We start from the raw sequence: 27,161 nt of genomic DNA, 5'->3' as shown, positions 1-27,161 counted from the left end.
CAAATGCTAAGTTAACTGCTAACTTTAATTATGATTCATTTGACATATACCGTAAAAGATTAGCGAGTTCCAAGTTCAAATATCCAGACAAGCATTAAATTCTGGACATCAGTTAAATCAAAATTTTTCAATAACAAAATGGTTATTTTCAAATATACCAGGAAATGTGGAAGCTAGTTTATATAGATACGCACATAGAGACAAATAGAGATTCCCCTACAGATATATGTCTACTAAAAGTCCATGTGCAGTTCAGCCTCCAAAAAAGGTCCGAGAAGTGGATACACTTAAACGTTTGGGTCTAATTTTAGAGGATGGGACGGCTTCAACAGATGAGTGGCTTCAAATGATGAATGGCGCCCAAAGCATCTGCAAGATATAATCCCTGCTTTTGAGCATGAAACACCCCACTTTCCAAGAACACATCCATAAAATCAATTTTAAACTGATAAAATCAATCCTTCAAACTGAAGGACACTTTTATAAATCCCCCAACTGGCAGAAAATTGCATGCACCACTTTCATGATGACCAGCACCACTGGAACAGAATTTGGGGAGGGAAGGACCATGCGGCAGCACCTGACATGTTTCAGCCTGGTTTCTACTCTGCTTCTGCATCGTGGAGGAAACTAAGCAGCCCTCCTTGCACCTGGACTCTCCTCCGACCTGTCCTCAACTCACCTTCCAGCTGCTGCAGTCCTGGGAGGCGCCCTCCACGCCACAGTCCTCCGATGGGTCAGCCGGAAGAGGAGATTCCTCCTCTCTTCCACATCCTCTCTAGAAATCCAGTACTCTATTGTTTCAACCCTTTAGGCTCCGCCGCTCCCCCTCCCGTTGGATGTGGGTACCATCGATGCCGTTCTACTGTATTGACCCGCTTTCTAGTCGCCGGGTATTACTCATTTAATACCGCGCGCGCCATCTAGCGACAGAAGGCTGAATTACAGGCGCCTGTCGTTTGGAAGGTTTTTATTTGATTACTATGCGCGAAATCGATGCACTCATACCTATTCCATTATTTTTTTTTATTTTATTTTGTCATAACAGTATACATAAACATTGTCATAAGTAAAAAACATATGTATGTATGTATGTATGTATGTATATATATATATATTTGTTTTCTGAGGTTTTCACGGGTGTTTGTATATAGGTCTTTGGTTGTTCGGGTTTTCTCCCGTGTAAAATTGGAAGTGTCTTGGCGACGTTTCGACGAAGTCTCATTCGTCATCTTCAGGCTTCAGCTTCGTGCTTCTGGGAGCAATGTGTGATTGCAGCTGTTTCTTCCTTTTTAACTGCTAGTGGGGGTTTGAACTGATTGGGTGGGAGCTTGGCTGTGCTCTGATTGGATGTGGGTTTTTTTGTGCTCTGATTGGATGGGGGTGTGTCCTGTTTGGGTGGGGGCTTGGTTGTGCTCAAATTAGTCTGAGTTGCAGGGGGATCTGAGCTGGTGAGCTGCACTGCTGCTGTTTGGCTTCGTGTTCGTGGTCGTGCTACATCTTCGTAGTGGGTGTCAGTCTGCTGCATGTATGGATTGGAGGGTTTGAAATGGCTAATGTTGCAGCTGCGGTCTGGCTTCTGGTCCTTGGTCGTGCTTCCTGATCAGTGTGGGTTTGGGTGTGCTTTCTGGGTGGATGTGTGGTGACATCCTGTGTGGACCTCGTGAGTGTGGGTCTGGTGTCATTCCTCGTGTTAGGGACACGTTTGTCAATAAGGGCAGGTTTCCAAATGGCTGGTAGGCGGAGGTATCATCTCGTTTGTTCATGCTGTGTGGGCGTTTTCTATCTCGATGGCTTCTCTGATTATTCTGTTGTTAAAGTGTTCAGTTTTGGCGATAGTTCTGGTCTTTTAAAGTCAATATCGTGTCCTGTGACTTTAAAGTGTTGGACCAGGGAAGAAGTTAGTTCCTCTTTTTGAATGAGTTCTTGTGTTCTTCAATCGTGCACTTATTCTTCTGTTGGTTTGTCCAATGTATGTGGTGGGGCAGGCGGTGCATGGGATTTCATATACTCCTTGATTTTCTAACTCAATTTTGTCTTTGGGGTTTCTTAGGATGGTGGATATTTTTGGTTTGTGCAGAATGCTGTCTTGATGTTATGTTTGTGGAGGATCTTGCTGATTCTGTCTGTGGTGCCTTTTATATATGGGAGGAGGGCTGTGCCATTTTCTTGCTCTCTGTCTTGGGTTTTAGTGGGGGTTCTTTTGGATTAGTTTGGTAATCTTATTTCTCTGGAATCCATTGGATGTTAGTACGTTTGTGAGAGTGTGTAGTTCGGTTTTAGGTGTTGTTCGTCAGCTAAGCATTTTGTTCTAGAGATGAGTGTCTTGGCTACGGAGTTGATCTGTGCTGGGTGGTGGTGTGAGTGCATGCAGATAGCGGTTTGTGTGTGTTTTCTTCTGGTAGATGGTGTGTCCTAGGGAGCCATTGGGTTTCTTGTAGACTAAGACATCTAGGAAGGAAGTTGGTTGTTAACTTCTGTTTCCATGGTGAACTGTATTTTGGGGTGTAGGCTATTGAGGTGTGTGAGGAAGTTTTCAAGTTTTTCTTTCCGTGTGGATGTGTGGTGGTGACATCCTGTGTGGACCTCGTGAGTGTGGGTCTGGTGTCATTCCTCGTGTTAGGGACACGTTTGTCAATAAGGGCAGGTTTCCAAATGGCTGGTAGGCGGAGGTATCATCTCGTTTGTTCATGCTGTGTGGGCGTTTTCTATCTCGATGGCTTCTCTGATTATTCTGTTGTTAAAGTGTTCAGTTTTGGCGATAGTTCTGGTCTTTTAAAGTCAATATCGTGTCCTGTGACTTTAAAGTGTTGGACCAGGGAAGAAGTTGGTTCCTCTTTTTGAATGAGTTCTTGTGTTCTTCAATCGTGCACTTATTCTTCTGTTGGTTTGTCCAATGTATGTGGTGGGGCAGGCGGTGCATGGGATTTCATATACTCCTTGATTTTCTAACTCAATTTTGTCTTTGGGGTTTCTTAGGATGGTGGATATTTTTGGTTTGTGCAGAATGCTGTCTTGATGTTATGTTTGTGGAGGATCTTGCTGATTCTGTCTGTGGTGCCTTTTATATATGGGAGGAGGGCTGTGCCATTTTCTTGCTCTCTGTCTTGGGTTTTAGTGGGGGTTCTTTTGGATTAGTTTGGTAATCTTATTTCTCTGGAATCCATTGGATGTTAGTACGTTTGTGAGAGTGTGTAGTTCGGTTTTAGGTGTTGTTCGTCAGCTAAGCATTTTGTTCTAGAGATGAGTGTCTTGGCTACGGAGTTGATCTGTGCTGGGTGGTGGTGTGAGAGTGCATGCAGATAGCGGTTTGTGTGTGTTTTCTTCTGGTAGATGGTGTGTCCTAGGGAGCCATTGGGTTGCTTGTAGAGTAAGACATCTAGGAAGGAAGTTGGTTGTTAACTTCTGTTTCCATGGTGAACTGTATTTTGGGGTGTAGGCTATTGAGGTGTGTGAGGAAGTTTTCAAGTTTTTCTTTCCCGTGTGGCCAGATTATGAAGGTGTCGTCTCACGTATCTGAGCCAGAGTTTGGGTTTGTGATCAGATTTTCTAGTGCTTGGGTTTCAAAGTGTTCCATGTAGAGGTTGGCAATGACAGGTGAGAGGGTGATCCCATGGGTGCTCCTTCTATTTGTTTGTATTTTGTCCGTTATAGATGAAGTATGTGTTGGATAGGCAGTGGTTGGTCAGATCTAGGATGTGCTTGGGGGTTATATTTGTTTTGGATAGCTGTCAAGGCTTCTTTGATTGGCACTTGGGTGAAGAGGGATATGACATCAAAGCTCACGAGTAGGTCGCTGGGCTGTAAGTTTTGTTTCTTTATGATCTCTATGAACTGGAATGAGTTTTTTACGTGTGAGGCGATGGATTCTGCATAGGGCTGTAGTTGTTTGGCGAGAAATTTGGCTAGGTTTTGTAGAGGTGAGCCTATGGAGCTGACTATGGGTCTGAGTGGGGTTCCTTCTTTGTGTATCTTGGGGAGGCCGTAGAGCTTAGGGCATCTGGATGATTTCTCTCTGGGAATGATTCTTTGTTGGATTTCTTCGCTGATGGGGGAGGCTTTTATTTTGGATCTAGTGGTTTTTTCTAGGTAGGTGGTGGGGTCTGTTTTTAAAAACATATATATATATTTGTTTTCTGAGGTTTTCGCGGGTGTTTGTATCTAGGTCTTTGGTTATTCGGGTTTTTCTCCCACGTAAAATTTGAAGTGTCTTGGCGACGTTTCGACAAAATCCCATTCGTTATCATCAGGCTAGGTGCTTACAGCTTCCTATTTGTAGGAGAAATTTGAAGCCTGAAGATGATGAATGAGACTTTATATATATTATATATATATATATATATAATATGCATTAGCTATATTAATTAGATACAATAAAGGGAACAATAGGACAGGAACAGTAGGCACTTTTGTGCTCTTATGCACGCCCCTTATGGTCCTCTTAGGAATGGGGTAAGGTCAATAGTAGACAGTTTTTGGTTGACAATTTTGGGATTTTGAGTAGAGACTATGGAGTCAGGTAATGAGTTCCAAGCATTAACAACTCTGTTGCAGAAATCATATTTTCTGCAATCAAGTTTGAAGCAGTTGACATTAAGCTTCAATCTATTTTTTGCTCTTGTAATATTGTGATTGAAGCTGAAGTAGTCATTTGCAGGAAGGATATTGCAATAGATGATTTTGTGTGTTAAACACAGGTCATGTCGAAGTCGACGGAGTTGTAAATTTTCTAATCCCAGGATTTCAAGCCTGGTGGTATAAGGTATTTTGCTGTTTTCGAGGAGTGAAGAACTCTTCTAGTAAAATATTTCTGGAAGCGTTCTATTGTATTTATGTCAGAGATGTGGTGTGGGTTGCAGACTGATGAGCAGTATTTAGCAAGAACTAAACCAAGGGAAAGCAACCTTGGGAGTGGAGGGAGACGATGGAGTTGCTGGCCTAACTACTAGATTCATAAGACCCCAGTTCAGCTTTTGGCTCTAATCTCTCTTGCATGCAGGAATCTGAATTAAATCTGAATGAAGCTTTAACCAAAAACTGTCTACTATTGACCGCACCCCATTCCTAAGAGGCGTGCATAAGAGCACAAAAGTGCCTACCTATTGTTTCCTTTCATTGTATCCGATTGATGTAGTTGTTGCATACTTTTGCTCATATATATGCTTGTGTGATGTGTTGTTGTTTTATGTTGATACTTGTGTATACTGTTGTGACAAAATTAAAAAAAATAGAATAGAATTTTTTGATTGGCCAAATGTGATTGGACACACAAGGAATTTGTCTTGGTGCATATGCTCTCTGAGTACATAAAAGAAAAGATATTCGTCGAGAATCATAAGGTACAACACTTAATGATAGTCATAGGGAAACAGTCAATATAAATCTTAAGGATACCAGCAACAAGGTGACAGTGAGAGGAGATCGGTGATAGGAACGATGAGAATATTAATATTAATGCAGACCTAGTAACTAGTTTGACAGTGTTGAGGGAATTATTTGTTTAGCAGAGTGATGGCATTCGGGAAGAAACTGTTCTTGTGTCTAGTTGTTCTGGTGTGCAGTGCCCTATAGCGTCGTTTTGAGGATGGGAGTTGAAACAATTTATGTCCAGGATGTGAGGGGTCTGTAGATATTTTCACAGCCCTCTTTTTGACTCGTGCAGTATACAGGTCCTCAATGGAAGGCAGGTTGCAGAGGTGGGTTTCAGCAGGTTCTGACCAGTTCTGGAGAACGGGTAGCAGAAATTTTGAGTAGTTCGGAGAACCAGTAGATAGCACCTCTGACTGGCCCTGCCCCCATTTATTATCTGCCTCCTGAGTCGCAGCTGATTTGTAGGAAATGGAGATTTTGCAGTAATCTTCCCCTGGAGTGTGGTGGGAATGGAAATTTTACAGTATCCTTCTCCTGCCACCCTCACCAAGCCACACCCACCAAGCCATGCCATGTCCACCAAGCCACACCCACAGAACCAATAGTAAAAAAATTTGAAACCCACCACTGGCAGGTTGGTAGTAATTGTTTTTTCTGAAGTTCTTATTATCCTCTTCTAATATGCCATCACTCTGCTAAACAAATAATTCCCTCAGCACTGTCAAACACTTACTAAATCTGCACTACTATTAATCTTCTCATCGTTCTCATCACCAATCTCCTTCCACTTATGACTGTAACTTTTGTTGCTTGTATCCTTACAATTTGTATTGATGTTGTTTTCTGATTGCTTATTTGTACCCTATGACTATCATTAAGTGTTGTACCTTAGAATTCTTGATGAAGGTATCTTTTATGTACACTGAGAGCATATGCACCAAAACAAATTCCTTGTGTGTCCAATCACACTTGGCCAATAAAAAATTCTATTCTATTCTATTCTATTCTCTGAAGTCTGTGTCTGTCTTGTTGGGTTGCAGAACAACCCCAACTTATCTTGATTCTTTTTTCCTTTGGGAACTCAAGGTGGCATAGCATTTCATAGGATAAAACAGGGCTCTCCAACCTTGGCAACTTTAAGCCTGGTGGACTTCAACTCCCAGAAAGCCCCAATCAGCAAAGCTGGCTGGGGCATTCTGGGAGTTAAAGTCCTCCAGGCTTAAAGTTGCCAAGGTTGGAGAGCCCTGGCATAAAGCACATCATAGGCCACACCCTGGACCAAGAAGGAGGTTCATTTAAATCTCCCCTACCCGCCTGTGTCCCTTCAGGGACATAATTTTGGCCTCTCAATGATCATCCCAGTATTCCATAGCTCCTGGAAGCTACCTTCATGCCTGACGTAACACCGGCCTGGAACTTCTTTGCAGTTATAATCTCCTGTCCCTGAACCTTACGCCCAATGTTTACTTTAGGTGCCTTTAAGATAGAAATTCTCACTTGGCAATTGCCTGGACTGGTTTCTCTGCGGTTTCCTTGGCAAGGATTTTCCAAGTGGTGGTCTCCTTTCCTGTTTCCTAGACCTGAGAGAGGGACTGGCCAGGGATGACCAGATGGTTTTATGCCTATGGCAGAACTGGAACTGAGCACCTCCCCGTCTGTAACTTGTAGCTTTCACCACTGCACCAAACTGGCTCTTCTTATTCCCCGCATCTTATAACCCACTTATCCGTTCCGGTGGCTGCAGCCTTCAAAGATCTAGTCCACCTTTGTAGTTAAGTTCCCATTATTCTTCAGAAAATGGACCTTGTTTGTCTTAAATCTGAGCTTCAAACTTTTCTTCTGAGGAAATGGAGACTGTCTCCAAATGGAGTGGTTGTTTCTGGTCTGGCCCTGGGAACCAGCTCCTCTAGATTGCCCGTTGCCAAATTTTACTTGGGTTTATGATATATAGAGTACAGAGGGTTGGTAGGTAGGTAGATAGAGTAGGGATGGACAGATGATAGTTTGTAGGTTTTATGGGGTTTAATTAATCTATTTGTTCTGCTGAAAACCAATTATTTGTGGGAATTCCACTATTTCTTTCTATCAGTTTCACTGAGAATTAAATACACTCTGAAATGAATTAAATAGAAATTGATTATTTTAAGGTTTAGAATCTTTATTACAAAGACCAGCTAAGAAGTACAGACATCAAAGTGTAATAATAGAATTACGCTATACTAAACAGCAAAGACATAAAAGGCAGTATATATAAAAACAGGAGTCCAAATGAAACTTTTACAAGTATTTAAATTTAGTAGCTGGAGGAATGGGGTTGCACCAGAACACAGATTGGTTGATTGGTGGCTTCTGCATGAGGCGATCTGTGCTGTGATTGGTTGCTGTGGGGGTGGAGGGGGAGTTTCCTTGTTTTCCCGCCTTTTTCTTCTGTGGGCTTTGTATGCTGAACTGTGATTTACCTCAGGATGCTCCTGTTTGCTTGACTATCTAGTTTGCCGTATATACAGGTGTAAAATATATTTATACATAGAACTACAAGTTCATGTCAACGCCTCTGACTTCATTTGGACACCTGCTGCGCAGTCTCCTGACAGGAACTAAACACGCAGAAAGGCATAAGATGCCTGGAGGCTGCATGACGTTTACTGTGTGGCAAACTAAATCTATCACTCTACAGAACAAATTGTGGGATGAGCTGGAGGCTCCTTAAGACTACTTTATGGCACAGATCATCCATCATCTGACTAATCCTAAATACTGGCAGAAATGTGGCAACATTACATAGGCAATCCTCAATGTACAACAGTGACCATTCAAAGTTACAACCACACTGAAAAAAAGTGACTTATGGCTGGTTTTCACAGTTATGACCACTCAGTGGCCACATGGTCATGTGATTTACATTCAGACGCTTGACAACTGTTTCACATTTATGACGATTGCAGTGTCCTGGAGTCATGTGATCACCTCTGCAACCTTCTGACAAGCAAAGTCAGTGGAGAAACCAGATTCACTTCACCGGATCACTAATTTAACAAGTGCAGTGATTCACTTAACAAATGTGGCAAGAAAAGTAGTAAAATGGTACAAACCTCACTTAACAAATTTCTTACTTGGCAACATAAATTTTGGGCTCAACTGTGTTCATAAGCTGAGGACTACCTGAACGGTATGTAGTAACAGGGCTACTATTTGAAAGCAGCAATGAACTGTAGAACTGTGCTGTGTGTCCTGATTATCTATGCAGTACTGGAGAGATAAGCCTGGTACAGACATCTCTGTAATACAGCCAGTGGAGAAACATGTGCTCTGTTGTTTCTGTGTGTCCAGAGTCATGGGGACATTGTGTTATAACCTGAATTTAATTACTGAAATGAACAAACTTTAAGTTCTTTGATGTCTTCCAAATTCAGCAAAATGTTTATTACCTTGGCAGTGCTATCACCCATCAGCCTTCAAAAGGTAACAAGAGGCACATCCAAGCAAAGGAGATCACAGGAGTTGTTCATAAACTTGAAGATTCTACCCTCAAAACCCACAACCCTTTTCCTCTATAATATTCCAATATTTCCATGTCAAGTTCAGCAACCTTTAAATATGAATATTTTTGTGCTCTCCTCACTGTCTCAAACTTCCGTCAAAAGTTCTCGATTCTGTGCTTCACTGTTCACAATTTGAACAGGGATTCTTCTTGCCATGAATTTCTGAAAATGTTAGGAAAGATAAACTCTGAATCCTCTTTACTTCTCCCGTCACTTCATATTTGAGGAGCTACAACTGGTAAATAAATCAGAGTGCTCCTATCTCCTAATATATTTTATTTCAGGATCTGAAGCAGATTTCTTAAAAAACTGTGTTGCTTTTCTATTATCTCTACTGTTAACATGCCAAAAACATTCCCAAAAGCCTTTTGGCAGCAATTATTCTATTTTTGCAAAAGCGAATATCCACATCATTTTTCTGATAGCCAGACACAAGTACCATATTTTTCGGACTATAAGACACACCGGAGAATAAGACGTACCAAGATTTCTAAGAGATAAGTAAGAAAAAAAAGTTTTTGTCCTCCCCGGCCCCCAGCAGCACTCTGCAGGACTCCAAAACCCACTGTGCTGGCCCGTTTTTCACAAAAACGGGGCATGCAGAGGGTTTAGGCAGCCTGCAGAGTGCTCTTGGGGGCTGGGGAGGGCAAAAACATGATGCGCGGGGGGGTAGTTAACCTTAACCAAGCTAACATTTTCCGTTTCCATTTCTTTTCTCTCTCCCCTCATTCCTAATACTGAGACATATTTTGCTAAACAGAATCAGGGCAGAAATTAAATACTTAATTTCTCAGGTGACCTTGCAAAGGCAGATCAGAAAAGAAATTCAAGCCTTCTCTTTATTCATCATTTTCTGGGTCATGTGGATTTTCTTATGTTTAATAAGGGAGGAAGTTTGTGAGAAGCACTTTCCACACTCTGGGCACTTGAAAGGTTTCTCACCTGTGTGTAAACCTACATGATTTATAAGGTTAGTCCTAGTACTGAAACCTTTCCCACAGTCTGGACACTCATATGGTTTCTCTCCTGTGTGAGTCCTCTGGTGTATCATCAGATTGGAACTCTGATTGAAACTCTTCCCACAGTCCGGACATTCATAGGGTTTCTCCCCAGTGTGAATCCTCTGGTGTTTCACAAGGTTAGAATTATTACTGAAACTTTTCCCACAATCAGAACATTCAAATGGTTTCTCTCCTGTGTGATCCCTCTGGTGTATCATCAGGTTGGAATTACAAAAGAAATATTTCCCACAATCTGGACATTCATACCGTTTCTCCCGATTATGAATCCTCAGGTGTTTAACAAAGTTGGAATTCTGACTGAAACCTTTCCCACAATCTGAACACTCATACGGTTTTTCTCCGGTGTGAATCCTCTGGTGTATCCTCAGGTTGGAATTATGACTGAAACCTTTCCCACAATCTGGACACTCATATGGTTTATCTCCTCTGTGAGTCCTTTGGTGTTTCACGAGATTAGAATTATGACTGAAACCTTTCCCACAATCTGGACATTCATACGGTTTTTCTCCTGTGTGAATCCTCTGGTGTATTGCAAGGGCAGAATTCTGAGTGAAACTTTTCCCACAATCTGGACACTCATACGGTTTATCTCCTGTGTGAGTCCTCTGATGTATTATTAGGATGGAATTATAACTGAAACATTTCCCACAGTCTGGGCATTCATACACTTTCTCTCCTGTGTGAGTCCTCCGGTGTATCGTCAGGATGGAATTATGACTGAAACTTTTTCCACAGTCTGGACACTCATAAACTTTCTCTCCTATGTGAATTTTCAAGTGATTCACAAGGTTGGTATTACGACTGAAAGTTTTCCCACAATTGGGACACTCATATGGTTTCTCTCCTGTATGAGTCCTCTGGTGTGTCACCAACTTGGAATTGTGACTGAAACCTTTCCCACAATCTGGACACTCATACGCTTTCTGCCTTGTGTGAGTCTTCTGGTGTATCACCAGGTGGGAATTCCGACTGAAACATTTCCCACAATCCCAACACTCATACAGTTTCTCCCCCGTATGAATCCTCTGGTGTGTCACCAGGTGGGAATTCTGACTGAAGCCTTTCCCACAATCTGGACACTCAAAGGGTTTTTCTCCTGTGTGTGTCCTCTGGTGTGTCAACAAGTGAGAATTCCGACTGAAAGTTTTCCCACAATCAGAACAAGCAAATGACTTCTCCCCCATTTCAGGCCTTTTTTGTATCACTAGGGTAGCATGTTTCCTAAAGTTTGTGTCACATTGAGGACAGACGGTGGGCTTTTCTTCAGTGCGGTTCCTCTTGTTAATTAGGAGTGACCTGCAATCTGTGCATTTCCCACAATATGCACATCTATGGAGCTTTTCTACCAATGATATTTTTGAATTGTGAAGGTCAAAAATATTTTGGATCCCTTCTTGGATGCTGCTTTCATTCAAGCTATGCTTTCTTCACAGGGCAAGGTTTGCATGACTGCCTGTATATTGTGATTATACAAGTGACTTCTTCCTCCCCACTGATTTCCAGATTATTTCCGTTTTTCTGAAATTGCAAATTATCCCCCTTGACCTTTTTTGCAGTGTTTCCTTGAGTTCTACATACACAGGTTTTTCCAGCTCAAAATTCTCTTCCTGTTATTCTCTCTTTTGTCTGTCACCTTCCTGAGGAAGAAGAATTTTTTTAGTTTTCTGGAGGAGGCTGAAAAGTCTTTCATTGTTGGCTTCATTTGCTTTCTTTTTTAATGCTGGTTTGAATTCTCACTTGTCTGGAATTGTCTTCCTGGCATCCTCTTTGTCTATAAAATGGACATAAACTCTCAGTTTAATGGTTGTTTATCAAGTCACTGCAGAACATGTGAAAACAGCGAGAGAGAAAAGCATGCATTATAATAAAAAAGCAAACATACGAAAATACTGCTTTAACCTCTAACAACTATGATTCATTTGACCCATTGTAGACTAGCAAGATCCAAGTTCAAATATTCACACAAACATTAAATTCTCTTCTGGACTTCAGTAAATCACAAACACTTAGCATTTAGCACTTAGCACAAACTGTTATTTTCAAATGTATCAGAAAATGCTGAGGACAGATTATACAGACTAGCCATAGCTAAATATTTCCCTGTCAGTCATGAAATGGGAAGAGGGATATATAACTAAGGCAGAATGCAAACAAATAGCTTGAACTTGCAAAGATGCAGTCAGAAAAGCTAAGGCTCAGAATGAAATAAGCCTTGCAGCAAATGTCAACAATGATTTTAAAGGTTTCTTTTAACACATAGAATAGAATAGAATAGAATAGAATAGAATAGAATAGAATAGAATAGAATAGAATAGAATAGAATAGAATAGAATTGAATTGAATTGAATTCCTTATTGGCCAAGTGTGATTGGATACACAAGGAATTTGTCTTTGGTACATATGCTCTCACAGTACATAAAAAGACAAGCTAAATTCGTCAACAATCATAAGGTACAACATTAGTGATAGTTAGTGATAGTCATAGGGTACAAATAAGCAATCAAATCATACTAGGAAACAATATCAATATAAATCGTAGGGATACAAGCAACAAAATTACAGTCATACAGTCATAAGTGGGAGGAGATGGATGATAGGAATGATGAGAAGACTAATAGTAACAGTAATGCAGCCTAATGTGAATAGTTTGACAGTATTGAGGGAATTATTTGTTTAGCAGTGATGGCGTTCGGGAAAAAACTGTTCTTGTGTCTAGTTGTTCTGGTGTGCAGTGCTCTATAGTGTCATTTTGAAAGTAGGAGTTGAAACAGTTTATGTCCAGGATGTGAGGGGTCTGTAAATATTTTCAGAGCCCTCTTTTTGACTTGTGCAGTATATAGGTCCTCAATGGAAGGCAGGTTGGTAACAATTGTTTTTTCTGCAGTTCTAATTATCCTCTGAAGTGTGTGTCTGTCTTGTTGGTTTGCAGAACCAAACCAGACAGTTATAGAGGTACAGATGACAGATGCAATAATTCCTCTGTAGAACTGTATAGCTTGAACTTGCAAAGATGCAGTCAGAAAATATATATATACATATTAAACATATTTAAAAAATAAGAAAAAGTCAAACAATTGGTCCACTAATGAGAGAAGATGGCAAGAAAGTAATGCACAGTAGAAAGAAAGCAGAGCTTTTTCTTCTTGTGCCATATCCATCATTGGACGTTGGCAATCCTATTTTTATCAACAGTTGCAAAGTGCTGCTGAGTTTTGTCCAAACCAGTCCCTTATTAATAAGCTTAAAAAATGTGGGATAGACAGCATCACCACCAGATATATTTGTAACTGGCTGACAAGAGTGCACCCAACATGCAGTCCTTAAAGAAACTACATCTACATGGAAGTAAGTAGGTAAGTGGGGTACTTCAAGTTTCCATTTTAGGCCCAGTACTCATCAATATCTTCATAAATGATTTAGATGAAGGAATAGAAGGGGAACTCATCAAATTTGCAGATGACACTAAACTGGCAGGAATAGCCAACACCCCAGAAGATAGGCTCAAGATCCAGACAGATCTCGACAGACTTGAACAATGGGCCCTAGCTAACAAAATGAAATTCAATGTAGAGAAAAATAAGGTTTTAAACTTAGGCAATAAAAACCAATAGTACAGGTAGAGATAAGATGAAACCTGACTCAATAGCAGTAACCATGACAGGAATCTTAAAGTCCTGGTGGACAATCACTTAAATACGGGCCAGCAGTACATGACAGCAGACAAAAAAAGCCAATGCAATCCTAGGTTGCATTAACAGAGGAGAATAGGAGAGAAGCATCACGTGAAGTATTAATACCACTTTATAAATCCTTAGTAAGATCGCACTTCAAATACTGGATCCAGCTTTGGTCGCCATATTAGAAAAACCATGTAGAGACTCTGGAAAGAGTGCAGAAAACAGCAACAAAGATTATTAGGAGGCTAAAACACACGAAGAACGATTGTAATAATTGGGTTTGTGTAATCTAAAGAAAAGAAGGATTAGGGGTGACATGATAGCAGTCTTCCAGTATTTGAGGGGCTGCCACAAAGAAGAGGGAGTCAAGCTATTCTCCAAAGCACCAGAAGGCAAGAGAAGAAGCAATGGATGAGAACTAATCAAGGAGGGAACCAACCTAGAACTAAGGAGAAATTTCCTAACAGTGAGAATAATCAAACAGTGGAACAGCTTGCTTTCAGAACTTGTGGGTGCTCCATCACTAGAGGTTTTTAAGAGACTGGACAGCCACTTGTCTGGAATGGCATAGGCTAGGGTCTCCTGCTTGAACAGGGGGTTGGACTAGAAGATCATCAAGGTCCCTTCCAACTCTACTATTCTGTTCTTTTGTTTCTTGGCCCAGGAAGCCAGCATTGTCCAAAGACAATTTCAGTGGTCATGTGGTTAGCATGTCTCTACACCAAAGGCACATAGAATTCTATTACCTTCTCATCAGAGTGGTACCTATTAATCAATTTGTATTTGCATGCTTGCAAACTACTAGGTTGCTAGAAGCTGGGGCAGGGATGGGTTCTACTTACCCTTACTACCGTTTTGCAATGGGACCGCACGCACTTCTGCGCGAGTCGACGTCCGGGTTGGTGGGCGGAGCCTCCCTCCGGTTTTACTACTGGTTCTTGTGAACCGGTCCAAACGGGGGCAACCCACCACTGAGCTGGGGCAAGTAATGGGAGCTCCCTCTGTTGCATGGAGCTCTGGTCTCAAACCCCAGCGGTCAGCTTTAGCTGGAAAGTTCAGCATTTTTAATTCACACAAGCATTAAATTCTCTTGTGGACTTCAGCAAATCACCAGTTATTTTCAAATATAGCGGGACATACAGAGGCTAGCTATGCAGATATGCACACAAATATAGGCACACCTACCAATGTAAGCATGTTAAAAGTCCATGTTTATTTTAGCCGCAAACATCCCAGAAGAAGCTACACTCAAACTTTTCATTTTTAGAGGAAGAGAGGGCTTCAATAAATAAGGGGCTTCAACCAATAAAAAAAAGTGCTCAAAGCATCTGCAAAATACAATCCCGTTTTGTGCATAAAATTCCCCAGTTTTCCAAGAAAACAACAAGATCATAAAAATCACAAAAAGTCAACCCTAAATCGAAGGAGATTTTTTTAAATCTCCCAACCAACAGAAAATCGCAGGCACTACTTTTAAAGCGACCAGCACCACTGGAACAAAATTTGGGGAGGGAAGGAACATGTTGTAACAGCTGACATGGTTCAGTCTGGTTTCTTTTCTATTTCTACAATGGGGAGAAAATCAAACAGCCCTACTTGCTACCCACCTCTCCTCCGCCTGTCCTCAATTCACCTTCCAGCTACTGCCGTCCTAGGAAGACCAGGAGAGCCACCCTGCACGCCCCAGTCCTCCGATGAGTCATCCGGAAAAGGAGATTCCTCTCTTCTTCTCCTCTCTAGAAATCCAGTACTCTATGCTTCAACACCTTTCGGCTCCTTCGCTCCCCCTCCCGTTGGATGTCAGTATTCATCAACCATCAATGCCGCTGCAATACATACGGCTTTCTAGTCACGGGGTTTTACTCATTGTATGGAGCGCCCTCTAGCGACATAAGGCTGAAAATCGCTCGTTGTTTGCCAGATTTTTGATCGATTACTGTATGGGCCACTAAGTGGTTTTCAACACAGATAGCTTCACTTTGGGTCGATCGATCGCTAACCTGTTCTTCAGGGATGCACTCACAGCTACCACAACTGGCCCAGGGGCTTTGTTTTTGGAAATTGGGGTAGGTGGGTGCAGTGGTGAAATCCAATTTTTTTTTACTACCGGTTCTGTGGGCATGACTTGGTAGGTGTCTTGGTAGGGGAAGGATACTGCAAAATCCCCATTCCCTCCCCACTCTGGGGCCAGCCAGAGGTGGTGTTTGCCAGTTCTCTGAACTGCTCAAAACTTCTGCTACCGGTTCTCCAGAACCTGTCAGAACCTGCTGAATATCACCCCTGGTATGCAGGGTGCAAGATAGAATAGGAACGGTGAGGCAGGGTGGGGTGCGAGACAGGGGTGGGTTCTACTTACCTCTACTACCGGTTCACATCGTGCCCGCGCGCAGATCACTTTTTATGCTGTTCGGGTCAGTGGGCGGAGCTTCCCACCGGTTTTACTACTGGTTCTATAGAACCGGTCCGAACCAGGGGCAACCCACCACTGGTGCGAGATGATGAGTAAGAGGTACCCCACAGTCAGTGGGAGTGCACAGGAGTGTTTTAGGTTCAAGAAGGCCCCTCTGCCCTTAGTAAAAAGGCACCCACCACTGTCATTTTTAATGCAGAGCTAATGTGGTAGGAATGGAGATGGTAGCCCAACTAGACTCAGAAGGTGCAGTTCAGCTTTTTGCTCAAATATCTGTGGCATGGAGGAATCAGAATGAAAACAGCACCAACGTACATAGAAAGCACTTCCTAGACAGCACCCAGGGCCAAGAAAGAGATTCATTTTAATCTGCTCTACCCACCTATCTCCCTTTATGGACAAACGTTTTGCCTTTCAGTTGGCATCTCAATATTCCATCCACAGCTGCTCCTGGAAGCTGCTCCTTCATGCCTGGCCTGACCTAACACTGAAGTGGAACTTCTTTGCGGTCTTTGAGCTTTATACAGTTTTGGACCCAATGTTCTTTTTAGATGCTGTCAAGTCAGACTTGGCACCTGGGGATTGGCTGGACTGCTTTCTCTGCAAGGGTTTCAGAATTGGTTTCCTCCTTTCCTGCTTCCTAGGGCCGAGAGGGACTGGCTAAGGATGCCCATATGACTGTGTGTGCCTAATGCAGGACTTAAAGTGGAAAAAAGCAAAATAAGATTTCTTCCAACAACCGGTTCTCCGAACTGCTTAGAAAGTTAACAACCAGTTCTCCTGAATAGGTACAAACTGGCTGAATCCCACCACTGAGCAAATACCACTTCTGACTGGCCCCAGAGTGGGATGGGAATGGAGATTTTGGAGGATCCTTCCCCCCCCCCCGGAGTGGGGAGGTAATGGGGATTTTGCAGGATCCTTCCCCGGTCATGTCCACCAAGCCACACCCACAGAACTTGTAGTAAAAAAAATTGGATTTCCCCACTGGCTGGCAGGCATTGGCCAGTGGACAGAAGACACCAAGCTGAGATCCAAAGATGATTGAAAGAGTCACCCCTTTTATTCCCCCAAAATCTTTGCTTTGTTGATTCTCAAGAGGGGTAGCTCTTGGTGGGATTTGGGGAGGGGTTGCCCATGTGGTCAGGCCCAACTTCTTTTGTCTGATTCAGGTAACATCTGATTCAGGTAACATTTTTTCCTTAAGGACTTGTCTCCTCCTTAACTATGGTATTTTTTGCACTATAAGATGCTGAGGATCATAAAACACACCTAGCTTTTGCGGAGGAAAACAAGAAAATTTTTTTTGCCTCTGCCTCCATCTCCCAGCAGTTTGGCTCCTTGCAGCAAACAGCAAACAGCCTGATCAGCTTCAGCACAGCCCGATTTAGCACAAGCAGCTGATTGGCGGTTGGATCAGCCTCCCAGAATATCACCAATCAGCTGTTCCAGGCTGCGGGGATCAAGACCCACCATTGCCGCCGTCGCTACCCATTGCCACTGTCGCCTATTGCCACCTTTGTGTGCCCCATTTTAAGCCTCCATGCACCCCATTTTTGGCCTCTGCGTCCTGTTTTCGGCCCACTCCAGGCGGCGGGGATCGCTGGCACCGCCTATCACCGCTGAATGGCAACGCCGATTGGTGGTGATTGGCGGCGGCGGCAGCAGCGATCCAGCTGCCTGAAACAGGCCAAAAATAGGATGCATGGAGGCCAAAAATGGTGTGCGCGAAGTCGGCAATAGGTGGAGGTGATCCCCGCAGCCTGGAACAGCTGATCGGCAAAATTGCGGAAGGCTGATCCAACTGCCAATCAGGCTGCTTGTGCTAAATCAGGCTGTTTTGAAGCTGACCAGGTTGTTTGCTGTTTGCTGCAAGGAGGCAAATTGCTGGGAGGCAGAAGCCAAAGGGTGGGGGCTGGTGGGTGGGTGAGGCTTCATTAACATTCACTCTATAAGATGTACAGACATTTTCACCCACTTTGGGTGGGGGGGGGAAGTGCGTCTTATAGACCAAAAAATACGGTACCTCCTCTCCGACACACACACTGCTTGTCTACTCCCCCCGCCCCCCAGCTGAGCTTCTGGTTTCCGGCGTGCGCATCTGCACTGGTCACCTGGTCTTCTGGTTTCTGGCACTCATGCACATGCGAAGACAGCTGGCCGGTGTGCATGTGCACGCTGCAACCCAGAAGAGCAACGGGCGATGACTGGCATGCCTGGAGAGATGGTTCTGTGGGCCACTTCCGGCACGCGTGCCATAGGCCGTTCCAGTGATTGTTCCCACTGTCAGGAAATGTCTAGTTAGTTGTAGGTTGGATCTCTCCCTTACAGGTTTCTAATGTTACTTTTTATCCTGCCTTCAAGTGCCTTAGAGAATAGATTGACATCCCCCACACCTTTCTTCATGACTGCCCCAGATATTGGAAGCTTGCTATCATGTCACCCCTAATCTTCCTCTTTGATAGACTAGCCATGCCCAGTTCCTGCAACTGTTCTTCACGTTTTAGCCTCCAGTCCCCTAATCATCCTTGTTGCTCTTCTCTGCACTGGCTGGCATCTCGTGCCATGCTCCTGGCCGTTTGCCGTACAGCTTAAATTCTTCTACAGTACTAAAAACGGGTCTTGAACAAGCATAAGAAACACTATACCCTGATAAAAGAGGGACAAGTAAAGGCAGGGTTTCTGTATCATTGGAAATGGAGTGGTTTCAGACTGGGGACTGGTGGCTTCTCGTCTGGTCCTGGAAAAGAGTTCCCTCTGGCTTTTAGATTGTCTGTTGCTTAATTTTGTTTGATTTTAATATTATATATGGTTAGTAGCAGGGGTGAAATGTAAAATTTGTTACTACTGGTTCTGTGGACGTGGCTTTTTTTTTCTTTTAAAAGCACTTTTTTTTAAGCACTTTAAAAGCCTCTGATGATCAGGCAATTCAGCTGGGATCGCCAGAGGAGCCTTTTAAAAGCATTTTTTTAAAAAAGCCTCTTCAGCCAAAGACGTTGTAGAAAAAATGCTTTGAAAGGGTTCTGACGATCCCAGCTGATCATCAGAGGCTTTTTTTTTACTTTTAAAAGCATTTTTTCGGCCAAAGAAAAATGCTTTTAAAAGTAAAAAAAAAACCTCTGATGATTGCGCGGCTCAGCTGGGCATGCGGGGGAAAGGAGGGGGCAGGAATTTTTGCTACCGGTTCTCCGAACCACCCGCCACCATTGCTACCAGATCGGGCGATCCAGTCCGAACTGGGAGCATTTCACCCCTGGTTAGTAGGTTTTGTGGGGTCTAATCAATCTACTTTTTTTATTGTATAGGGCAGAGGTCTGCAACCTTAAATACTCGAAGAGCCATTTGGACCTGTTTCCCACAGAAAACACTGGGAGCCACAAAACCCCATGCCTGACTATTTCTTGTGCGGTCACAAAATTAGCATATGTAGTTGAATTAAACGTTTCTTCTGAAACTTTTCTTGGATTTATCCATGGTGCACAATAAATTGCGGACCGGTGGGTGTCACACATTGGCGGTTGTGACGCATATTTTGAGTGACAGGGAGCCACAGCAGAGGGGTGAAAGAGCCACATGCGGCTCCACAGCCGCAGGTTGCTGACCCCTGTTATAGGGGCTACTTGCTGAGTATGCCATTATTCCCTTCATGTCAGGTTCAATGTGTCTTACTCTGAATCTTTGCAGAATGGAATTCAATTTCTATTCCTTTTTGTGCTCTGCAGTTAATTCTGAAACATAAATTATTGTTCTTTTATTTATTTATTCGTTTTCTATGGCCGCCCATTTCAGCCAATGGCTTTGGTCTTCTTATTGGCCCATTCATACCAGTTGCCCTTCTTCCTTGTCTTCTGGCATTTTAGGTTGTTATTTATGAACCATCTAACAAACAAAAACTTTCACAGAAGGATAATCACAATAAACACTCTCTGTGCAATGAATTCTTGCAGTAGCCAGCCAGCCACGAACTCTTCCAGCTTCTTCTATTCCTTCTGCGCCAATGTCCTATTTTATTCCCCAAAGACAGAAGAATACTGTAGCCATTAAGAGTCTGATTAATGAAATGATCTTTTTGAAAATCCAGAGGCTGTTGACCTATTTCAAGCATTTTCTGCTCCTAAGCATAAAAATATGCAACTTCATAATGGGTTCAACCAAAAAAAGAGAAGGAAAAGGAGAATAAAATATCATTTGAATATTTTAAAGTTTTAAAACAGCACCTGGAGCTTGAGGCTCAGGACAAATGAACCTCTTGGTTCCTCTGCACACCTGGCCTGCTCCTGGTTGTTGGATGTCGTTCTGCAAAGGTGTCATATGAAATATGACCTACTAGGAAAAGAACTGTCATATATATAACATTGTCAAATCTTTATTACGGTGAAAGACCAGCACTAGGTTCGTGGGATACATTTCATTTTTTTAAAAAAAGAAAATAATTGAGGAATAAGAATGATTATTATAAACAGCAAAAAGATATAAAAAAGGAAATATATATAAAAACAGAAGTTTAAATAGCAATAGCACTTAATTTATTTATTTATTTATTTATTAAATTTTTATACCGCCCTTCTCCCAAAGGACTCAGGGCGGTTTACAGCCATAATAAAAAACAACACATAAAAACATGATTAAAAACTTATTATACAAATGGCCGAATTAAAACAATTAAAAATAAAACCCCAATTTATAAAATATTAAAACGTTAAAACTAATTAAAATCCTATTAAAATCCTATGCCAGTCCTGCGCGAACAAACAAATAGGTCTTCAACTCTCGGCGGAAAGTCCGAAGGTCCGGCAATTGTCGAAGTCCAGGGGGAAGTTCGTTCCAAAGGGTGGGAGCACCCACAGAGAAGGCCCTCCCCTGGGGGCCGCCAGCCGACATTGCTTGGCGGACGGCACCCTAAGGAGTCCCTCTCTGTGCGAGCGTACAGGTCGGTGGGAGGTATTCGGTAACAGCAGGCGGTCCCGTAAGTACCCTGGCCCTAAGCCATGGAGCGCTTTAAAGGTGGTCACCAACACCTTGAAGTGCACCCGAAAGACCACAGGTAGCCAGTGCAGACTGCGCAGGAGAGGTGTTACATGGGAGCAATGTGTGGCTCCCACTATCACCCGCGCAGCTGTGTTCTGAACCAACTGGAGCCTCCGGGTACTCTTCAAGGGGAGCCCCATGTAGAGAGCATTACAGTAGTCCAAACGAGAGGTAACCAGAGCATGAGTGACCGTGCATAAGGCATCCCGGTCGAGGAAGGGGCGCAACTGGCAAACCAGGCGAACCTGGTAGAAAGCCCTCCTGGCGACGGTCGTCAAATGATCTTCGAAAGACAACCGTCCATCCAGGAGGACGCCCAAGTTGCGCACCCTTTCCACTGGGGCCAATGATTCGCCCCCAACAGTCAGCCGCGGTTGCAGCTGACTGTACCGGGGTGCCGGCATCCACAGCCACTCCGTCTTGGAGGGATTGAGTTTGAGCCTGTTTCTCCCCATCCAGACCCGTACAGCTTCCAGACACCGGGTCAGCACTTCGATGGCTTTGTTGGGATGGCCTGGGGTGGAAAAGTACAGCTGCGTGTCATCAGCGTACAGTTGGTACCTCACCCCAAAGCCATTGATGATCTCACCCAGCGGCTTCATATAGATGTTGAACAGGAGAGGCGAGAGAATCGACCCCTGCGGCACCCCACATGTGAGGGGCCTCGCGGTCGATCTCTGCCCTCCTGTCAACACCGTCTGCGACCGGTCAGAGAGATAGGAGGAGAACCACCGATAAACGGTGCCTCCCACTCCCAAACTCCCTAACCGGTGCAGCAGGATACCATGGTCGATGGTATCAAAAGCCGCTGAGAGATCTAATAGGACCAGGGCAGAGGAACAACCCCTATCCCTGGCCCTCCAGAGATCATCCACCAACGCGACCAAAGCCGTCTCCGTACTGTACCCGGGTCGGAAGCCGGACTGGAACGGGTCTAGATAGACAGATTCATCCAGGTATTGGGGTAATTGACATGCCACCACACTCTCAACAACCTTCGCTACAAAGCGAAGGTTGGAGACAGGACGATAGTTTCCTAAAATAGCCGGGTCCAGGGAGGGCTTCTTGAGGAGGGGCCTCACCACCGCCTCTTTCAAGGCGGCGGGGAAAACACCCTCCATCAAAGAAGCATTTATAATCCCCTGGAGCCAGCCTCGTGTCACCTCCTGAGTGGCCAGCACCAACCAGGAGGGGCACGGGTCCAATAAACATGTGGTGGCATTCAACCGCCCCAACACCCTGTCTTCGGGAGTCACAGGGTCAAATCCATCCCAAATAATCTCAACAACACGTGTCTCCAGCCCCTCATCTGGATCTACCCACTGTTGATCCAATCCGTCCCAAAGCTGAACGATTTTATCGTATAGATAACCACTAAACTCCTCGGCACGGCCCTATAAGGGGTCATCCCGCACTTCCTGATGAAGGAGGGAGCGGGTCACCCGAAACAGGGCCGCCGGGCGGTTATCTGCCGACGCAATGAGGGAGGAAACGTAAGAACGCTTCGCTTCCCTCAGTGCCATTAGGTAAGTCCTAGTATAGGACCTAACTAGTGTCCGGTCAGCCTCGGAACGGCTGGATCTCCAGGTACTCTCTAGGCGTCTTCTCCGGCGTTTCATCTCCCTCAGCCCCTCAGAGAACCAAGGGGCTGGTTGAGATCTGCGCCAGGTCAGAGGCCGCAAAGGCCCGTTCCCAGGCCGCAACTAACTCCTCAGCCGTGCCGTGGGCCAGATCCTCAGGAAGTGGCCCAAGCTCCATCAGGAACCTCTCCGGGTCTATCAGGCGCCTGGGACGGAACCAGCGTATTGGTCCCATCTCCCTGCGGTGTTGAGCGGCGGTCCGAAAGTCTAGACGAAGGAGAAAATGATCTGACCATGACAATGGCTTGGTAATTAAATCTCCTAAATCCAGATCATTTAACCACTGTCCAGAGATAACAATCAGATCCAGTGTGCCTCCCCCAATGTGAGTAGGGCCATCAACTAATTGTGTCAGGTCCAGGGCCGTCATGGAGGCCATGAACTCCTGAGCTGCCGTTGATGACAAGCCGGTTGATGGTAAGTTAAAGTCCCCCATGACTATAAGTCTGGGGGTCTCCACCACCACCCCGGCAAGCACCTCCAGCAGCTCGGGCAGGGCTGTAGTCATGTAGCAAGGAGCCAGGTACGTGATCAACAAGCCCACCTGCACCCTATGACCCCATTTCACAAAGAGGGATTCACAACCGGCTATCTGAGGTACAGTGGTCTCCCTCGGTTCCAGACTTTCCTTAATCACAACCGCCACCCCTCCACCCCTACCTTGGGCCCTCGGTTGATGGAATGCCCGGAAACCCGGCGGGCACATTTCGACAAGGGGAGTTCCCCCTTCTGTGCCCAACCAGGTCTCCGTAATGCCCATAAGGTCCGCGGATCCCTCCTGCATAAGATCGCAAAGCAGGGGGGCTTTATTAACCACGGACCGTGCATTGCATAGCATCAACCGGAGGCCCAAGCTCTGAGGATCCTGGCCGCCCGGGGAATGGGAAAAGTCTGAGGAGCCGGGGCGTTTGATCACTTTTAAACAGCAATCACGCGCCCCCAAAAATCGATATGGCCCCTCACTTCCGCCATATCTGCCTCTCCCACTAACCAAACAGATGGAACCACCCTCATCATCAGGAACATCACCCTCCCCCAGAACCTTCGGACCTATTAAAGCCCCGCCGAGAGCACGCGCAGTGACTGGCACCTCCCTCGGCGGGCTACCCCCAGCACCCGCCCTTACCCTCCCTCCCCTTAAAAATTTCCTATCTAAAAATCCCCACAGGTTCTTTTTACGCGCATGCCACCTCTGTGGGTCCCAAGACCCGTCATTGAGGCCGGCCTTCGATAATGTAGGGGGCCATTCCTGCGAGGCGGGGGCACCTCGCAGGCGCAAGAGTTCAATTGAGGAATACCGCATAATAAAAATCGGCGAAACGATGGCTCCATCTCGAAATTGGCTAAAATGATAATATAAAATTAATTCTCATTTAAGGACGGGCCTTTAATAATACAAAATGGTCAGTCATGATGGTATCTCCTGGACAATATCCGGACCAAGGTCTTAATTCGGTCCAATGAATATGAGCTCTTAAGTCCAGGATAAAATAGTATGAGAGAGTCCAAAGCCAAGTCCTCAAGATGAGAGAAAGGGTGGGGTTGGTGTTTCGTTTCCATCAACGATGTAAATTGCTGTCTCCCAGACAAGTCTCCCCTCAGTTCCTGATAACCCACAAAGGGGTAAAAATGGCCATAAGAATCACAGAAGGCCAGGAAACTGTCGATGATATCACAGTGTCAGGAAAAAGAACAGGCCAGGAACAGACCAGGGTACCTCCAGTTGTCTTACTCTCCGCCAGCCTCAGGCAGTCCTCCGACAACCAACTCCAAATTCGTCCAGCCATGCCAGCCAGGGGTCGCTCCATCTCCACCGCCAACCCCCTGAAATGTCCGGGTCCAGAACGATCCAGAGACCAGGTCTCTCCAAGTCTCTCCAAAACCCTCCAGGAGGCCTCCCAGAAAGGCCAGGCCTCCCCCGAGGGGCCGAAGGACCGGAGGAAACAGGGACGACTAAAAGGGAGTAGAGGCCGTAACAGGCCGTAGCAGGCCACAGTAGGCCGCCAGGATGAATAAAGGCCGCAGAAGAGTAAATCGAAGAAACCTTCGTGGCCAAAGCCACATGATGGAAACAACCGAAGCAGAAGCAGAAGGTGGAAAAGTGGCAAAAGCTGTCCAAAACGCCAGAACTGCTGCTGCTCCAATTCACCACTCCCCCCCCCCCGCTGCAGTTCGAATTCGCAGCCGGGGGAAAGGGCCCAAAACAGCACGACCGGAGTAAAAACAGGCCGGCTCACCACCCCCTTAAGACTTATATAGTGCTTTCCAGCCCTCCTTAAGCAGTTTACAGAATCGGCATATTGCCCCCAACAATCTGGGTCCTCATTTTACCCACCTGGGAAGGATGGAAGGCTGAGTCAACCTTGAGCCTGGTGAGATTCAAACTGCCAAATTGCAGGCAGCCGGCAGTCAGCAGAACTAGCCTGCAATACTGCATTCTAACCACTGTGCCACCACGGCTCATTTTTTTCCTCCTCCCTTATGTCCAATACTGAGATATGATTCACTAAAGAGAATAAGATCAAAAATTAAATTGTTAATTTGCATTTCCAATGGGAAATCAGAAATGAAAATCAGGGCTTTTCTACACTCATCACTGTCTGCCTCATGTGGATTTTCTTGTGTGCCTTAAGGGAGGAATAATGTGTGAAACACCGTCCACACTCTGGGCATCTGAAAGGTTTCTCCCCTGTATGTAAACCTAAATGATTTATAAGTTTAGATCTAGTACTGAAATCTTTCCCACATTCTGGGCACTCATACGGTTTTTCCCCTGTGTGAGTCCTATGGTGTACTACCAGATGGGAATTCTGACTGAAACATTTCCCACAATCAGGACATTCGTACGGTTTCTCCCCTGTGTGAGTCCTCTGATGTATCACCAGCTCATAATTCCGACTGAAAGTTTTCCCACATTCGGGACACTCGAACGGTTTTTCTCCTGTGTGAGTCCTCTGGTGGATGACCAGGTGCGACCTACGATTAAAATTTTTCCCACAATCTGGACACTCATAAAGTTTCTCCCCAGTATGAGTTCTCTGGTGTATCACCAGGCCAGAATTCCGACTGAAGCTTTTTCCACAATCAGGACACTCATATGGTTTCTCTCCTGTGTGACTCCTCTGGTGTAGCACAAGGTGGGAATTCCGACTGAAACTTTTCCCACAATCCGGACAATCATAAGGTTTCTCCCCAGTATGAGTCCTTTGGTGAGTCACGAGGTCAGAATTCCGACTGAAACATTTCCCACAATCAGGACACTCATATGGTTTCTCCCCAGTATGAGTCCTCTGGTGTAATACCAGCGCATAATTCCGACTGAAACCTTTCCCACAATCAGGACACTCATACGGTTTCTCCCCTGTGTGAGTCCTCTTATGTTTCACTAGGTCGGAATTCTGAATGAAACTTTTTCCACATTCTGGACACTCATAGGGTCTTTCTCCAGTGTGCATCCTCTGGTGTATCACCAGATTGGAATTCTGACTAAAACATTTGCCACAGTCTGGACACTCGTATGGTTTCTCTCCTGTATGAGTCCTCTGATGTATCGTTAGGTTGGTATTCCGACTAAAACCTTTTCCACAATCCGGACACTCATAAGGTTTCTCCCCTGTGTGAGTCCTCTGGTGCATCACCAGGTGAGAATTCCGAATGAAAGTTTTCCCACAATCTAGACACCCGTATGGTTTCTCCTCCATGTGATCCTTTTGTGTATCACATTTCCTAAAGCTATTTGCCACATTGAGGGCAGTGGGTGGGCTTTTCTTCAGTTTGTGTCCTCTCATGCATTATCAGCTGTGCTCTGCAATCTGTGCTTTTCCCTAAATATGCATATTGTGGCGGTTTTCCACCAAGGATATTATTTGGATTATCAAGATCAAAAATATTTTGGATCCCTTCTTGGATGGAGCTTTCATTCAAGCTATTCTTACTTGCTTCACAGAGTGAAGCTTGAATGCCTGCCTATTCTATGTGACTATCAATTGACCACTTCCTCCTGCACTGATTTCCAGATTATGTATGCTTTTTCTGAATTTGAAAATAATCCCCCCTGACCTTTTTTTGCAGTATTTCCTTGAGTCCTACATATTCATTTTTTTCCAACTTAAAACTCTCTTCATCTCTTTTGTCCGTCTACTTCCTGGAGAAGTAGAGGTCTTTTGTAGTTTTCTGGAGGCGGCGAAAAACACTTTCATTGCTGGCTGGATTTGCTTTGGTTTTAATGCTGTTTGGGATTCTCATTTGTCCGGAATTCTCTTCCTAGCATCTTTCTGGTCTACAAGATTAACATAAAAGGTTAGTTTAAAAGGTTAGATTGACATAAAAGTTTTATAAAATGGCTGCAGAAGAAAGAAAAAACATGCATTATAATGGAAAAAATATATGCCAAATGCTAAGTTAACTGCTAACCTTAATTATGATTCATTTGACATATACCGTAAAAGATTAGCGAGTTCTAAGTTCAAATA

The 27,161-nt window shown here is 44.4% G+C and overlaps 1 protein-coding gene across 5 annotated transcripts in view; it reads right to left on the bottom strand.

Annotated features, from left to right (window-relative positions):
• The window catches only part of LOC131192500 (zinc finger and SCAN domain-containing protein 2-like), a 30,191-nt gene that overhangs the window by 2,402 nt on the left and 628 nt on the right, over nucleotides 1–27,161 (bottom strand). Inside the window, exons 1-2 of one of the 5 annotated variants that reach the window (XM_058171694.1) lie at nucleotides 15,219–15,343; nucleotides 9,789–11,705 (exon numbers count right to left, since the gene is read on the bottom strand). In XM_058171694.1, coding sequence (XP_058027677.1) covers nucleotides 9,789–11,118 — 1,330 coding nt within the window. In that variant the 5' untranslated portion in view covers nucleotides 11,119–11,705; nucleotides 15,219–15,343. Of the gene's footprint in view, nucleotides 1–580; nucleotides 778–9,788; nucleotides 11,706–15,218; nucleotides 26,969–27,161 lie in introns of those variants that run through there. The other 4 variants (XM_058171690.1, XM_058171689.1, XM_058171691.1 and 1 more) reach the window with 4 other exon arrangements.

The sequence above is a fragment of the Ahaetulla prasina genome, chromosome 2 (assembly GCF_028640845.1).
Source record: "Ahaetulla prasina isolate Xishuangbanna chromosome 2, ASM2864084v1, whole genome shotgun sequence".
NCBI lineage: Eukaryota > Metazoa > Chordata > Lepidosauria > Squamata > Colubridae > Ahaetulla > Ahaetulla prasina.
This window is presented reverse-complemented; position numbering and strand designations above follow the sequence as displayed.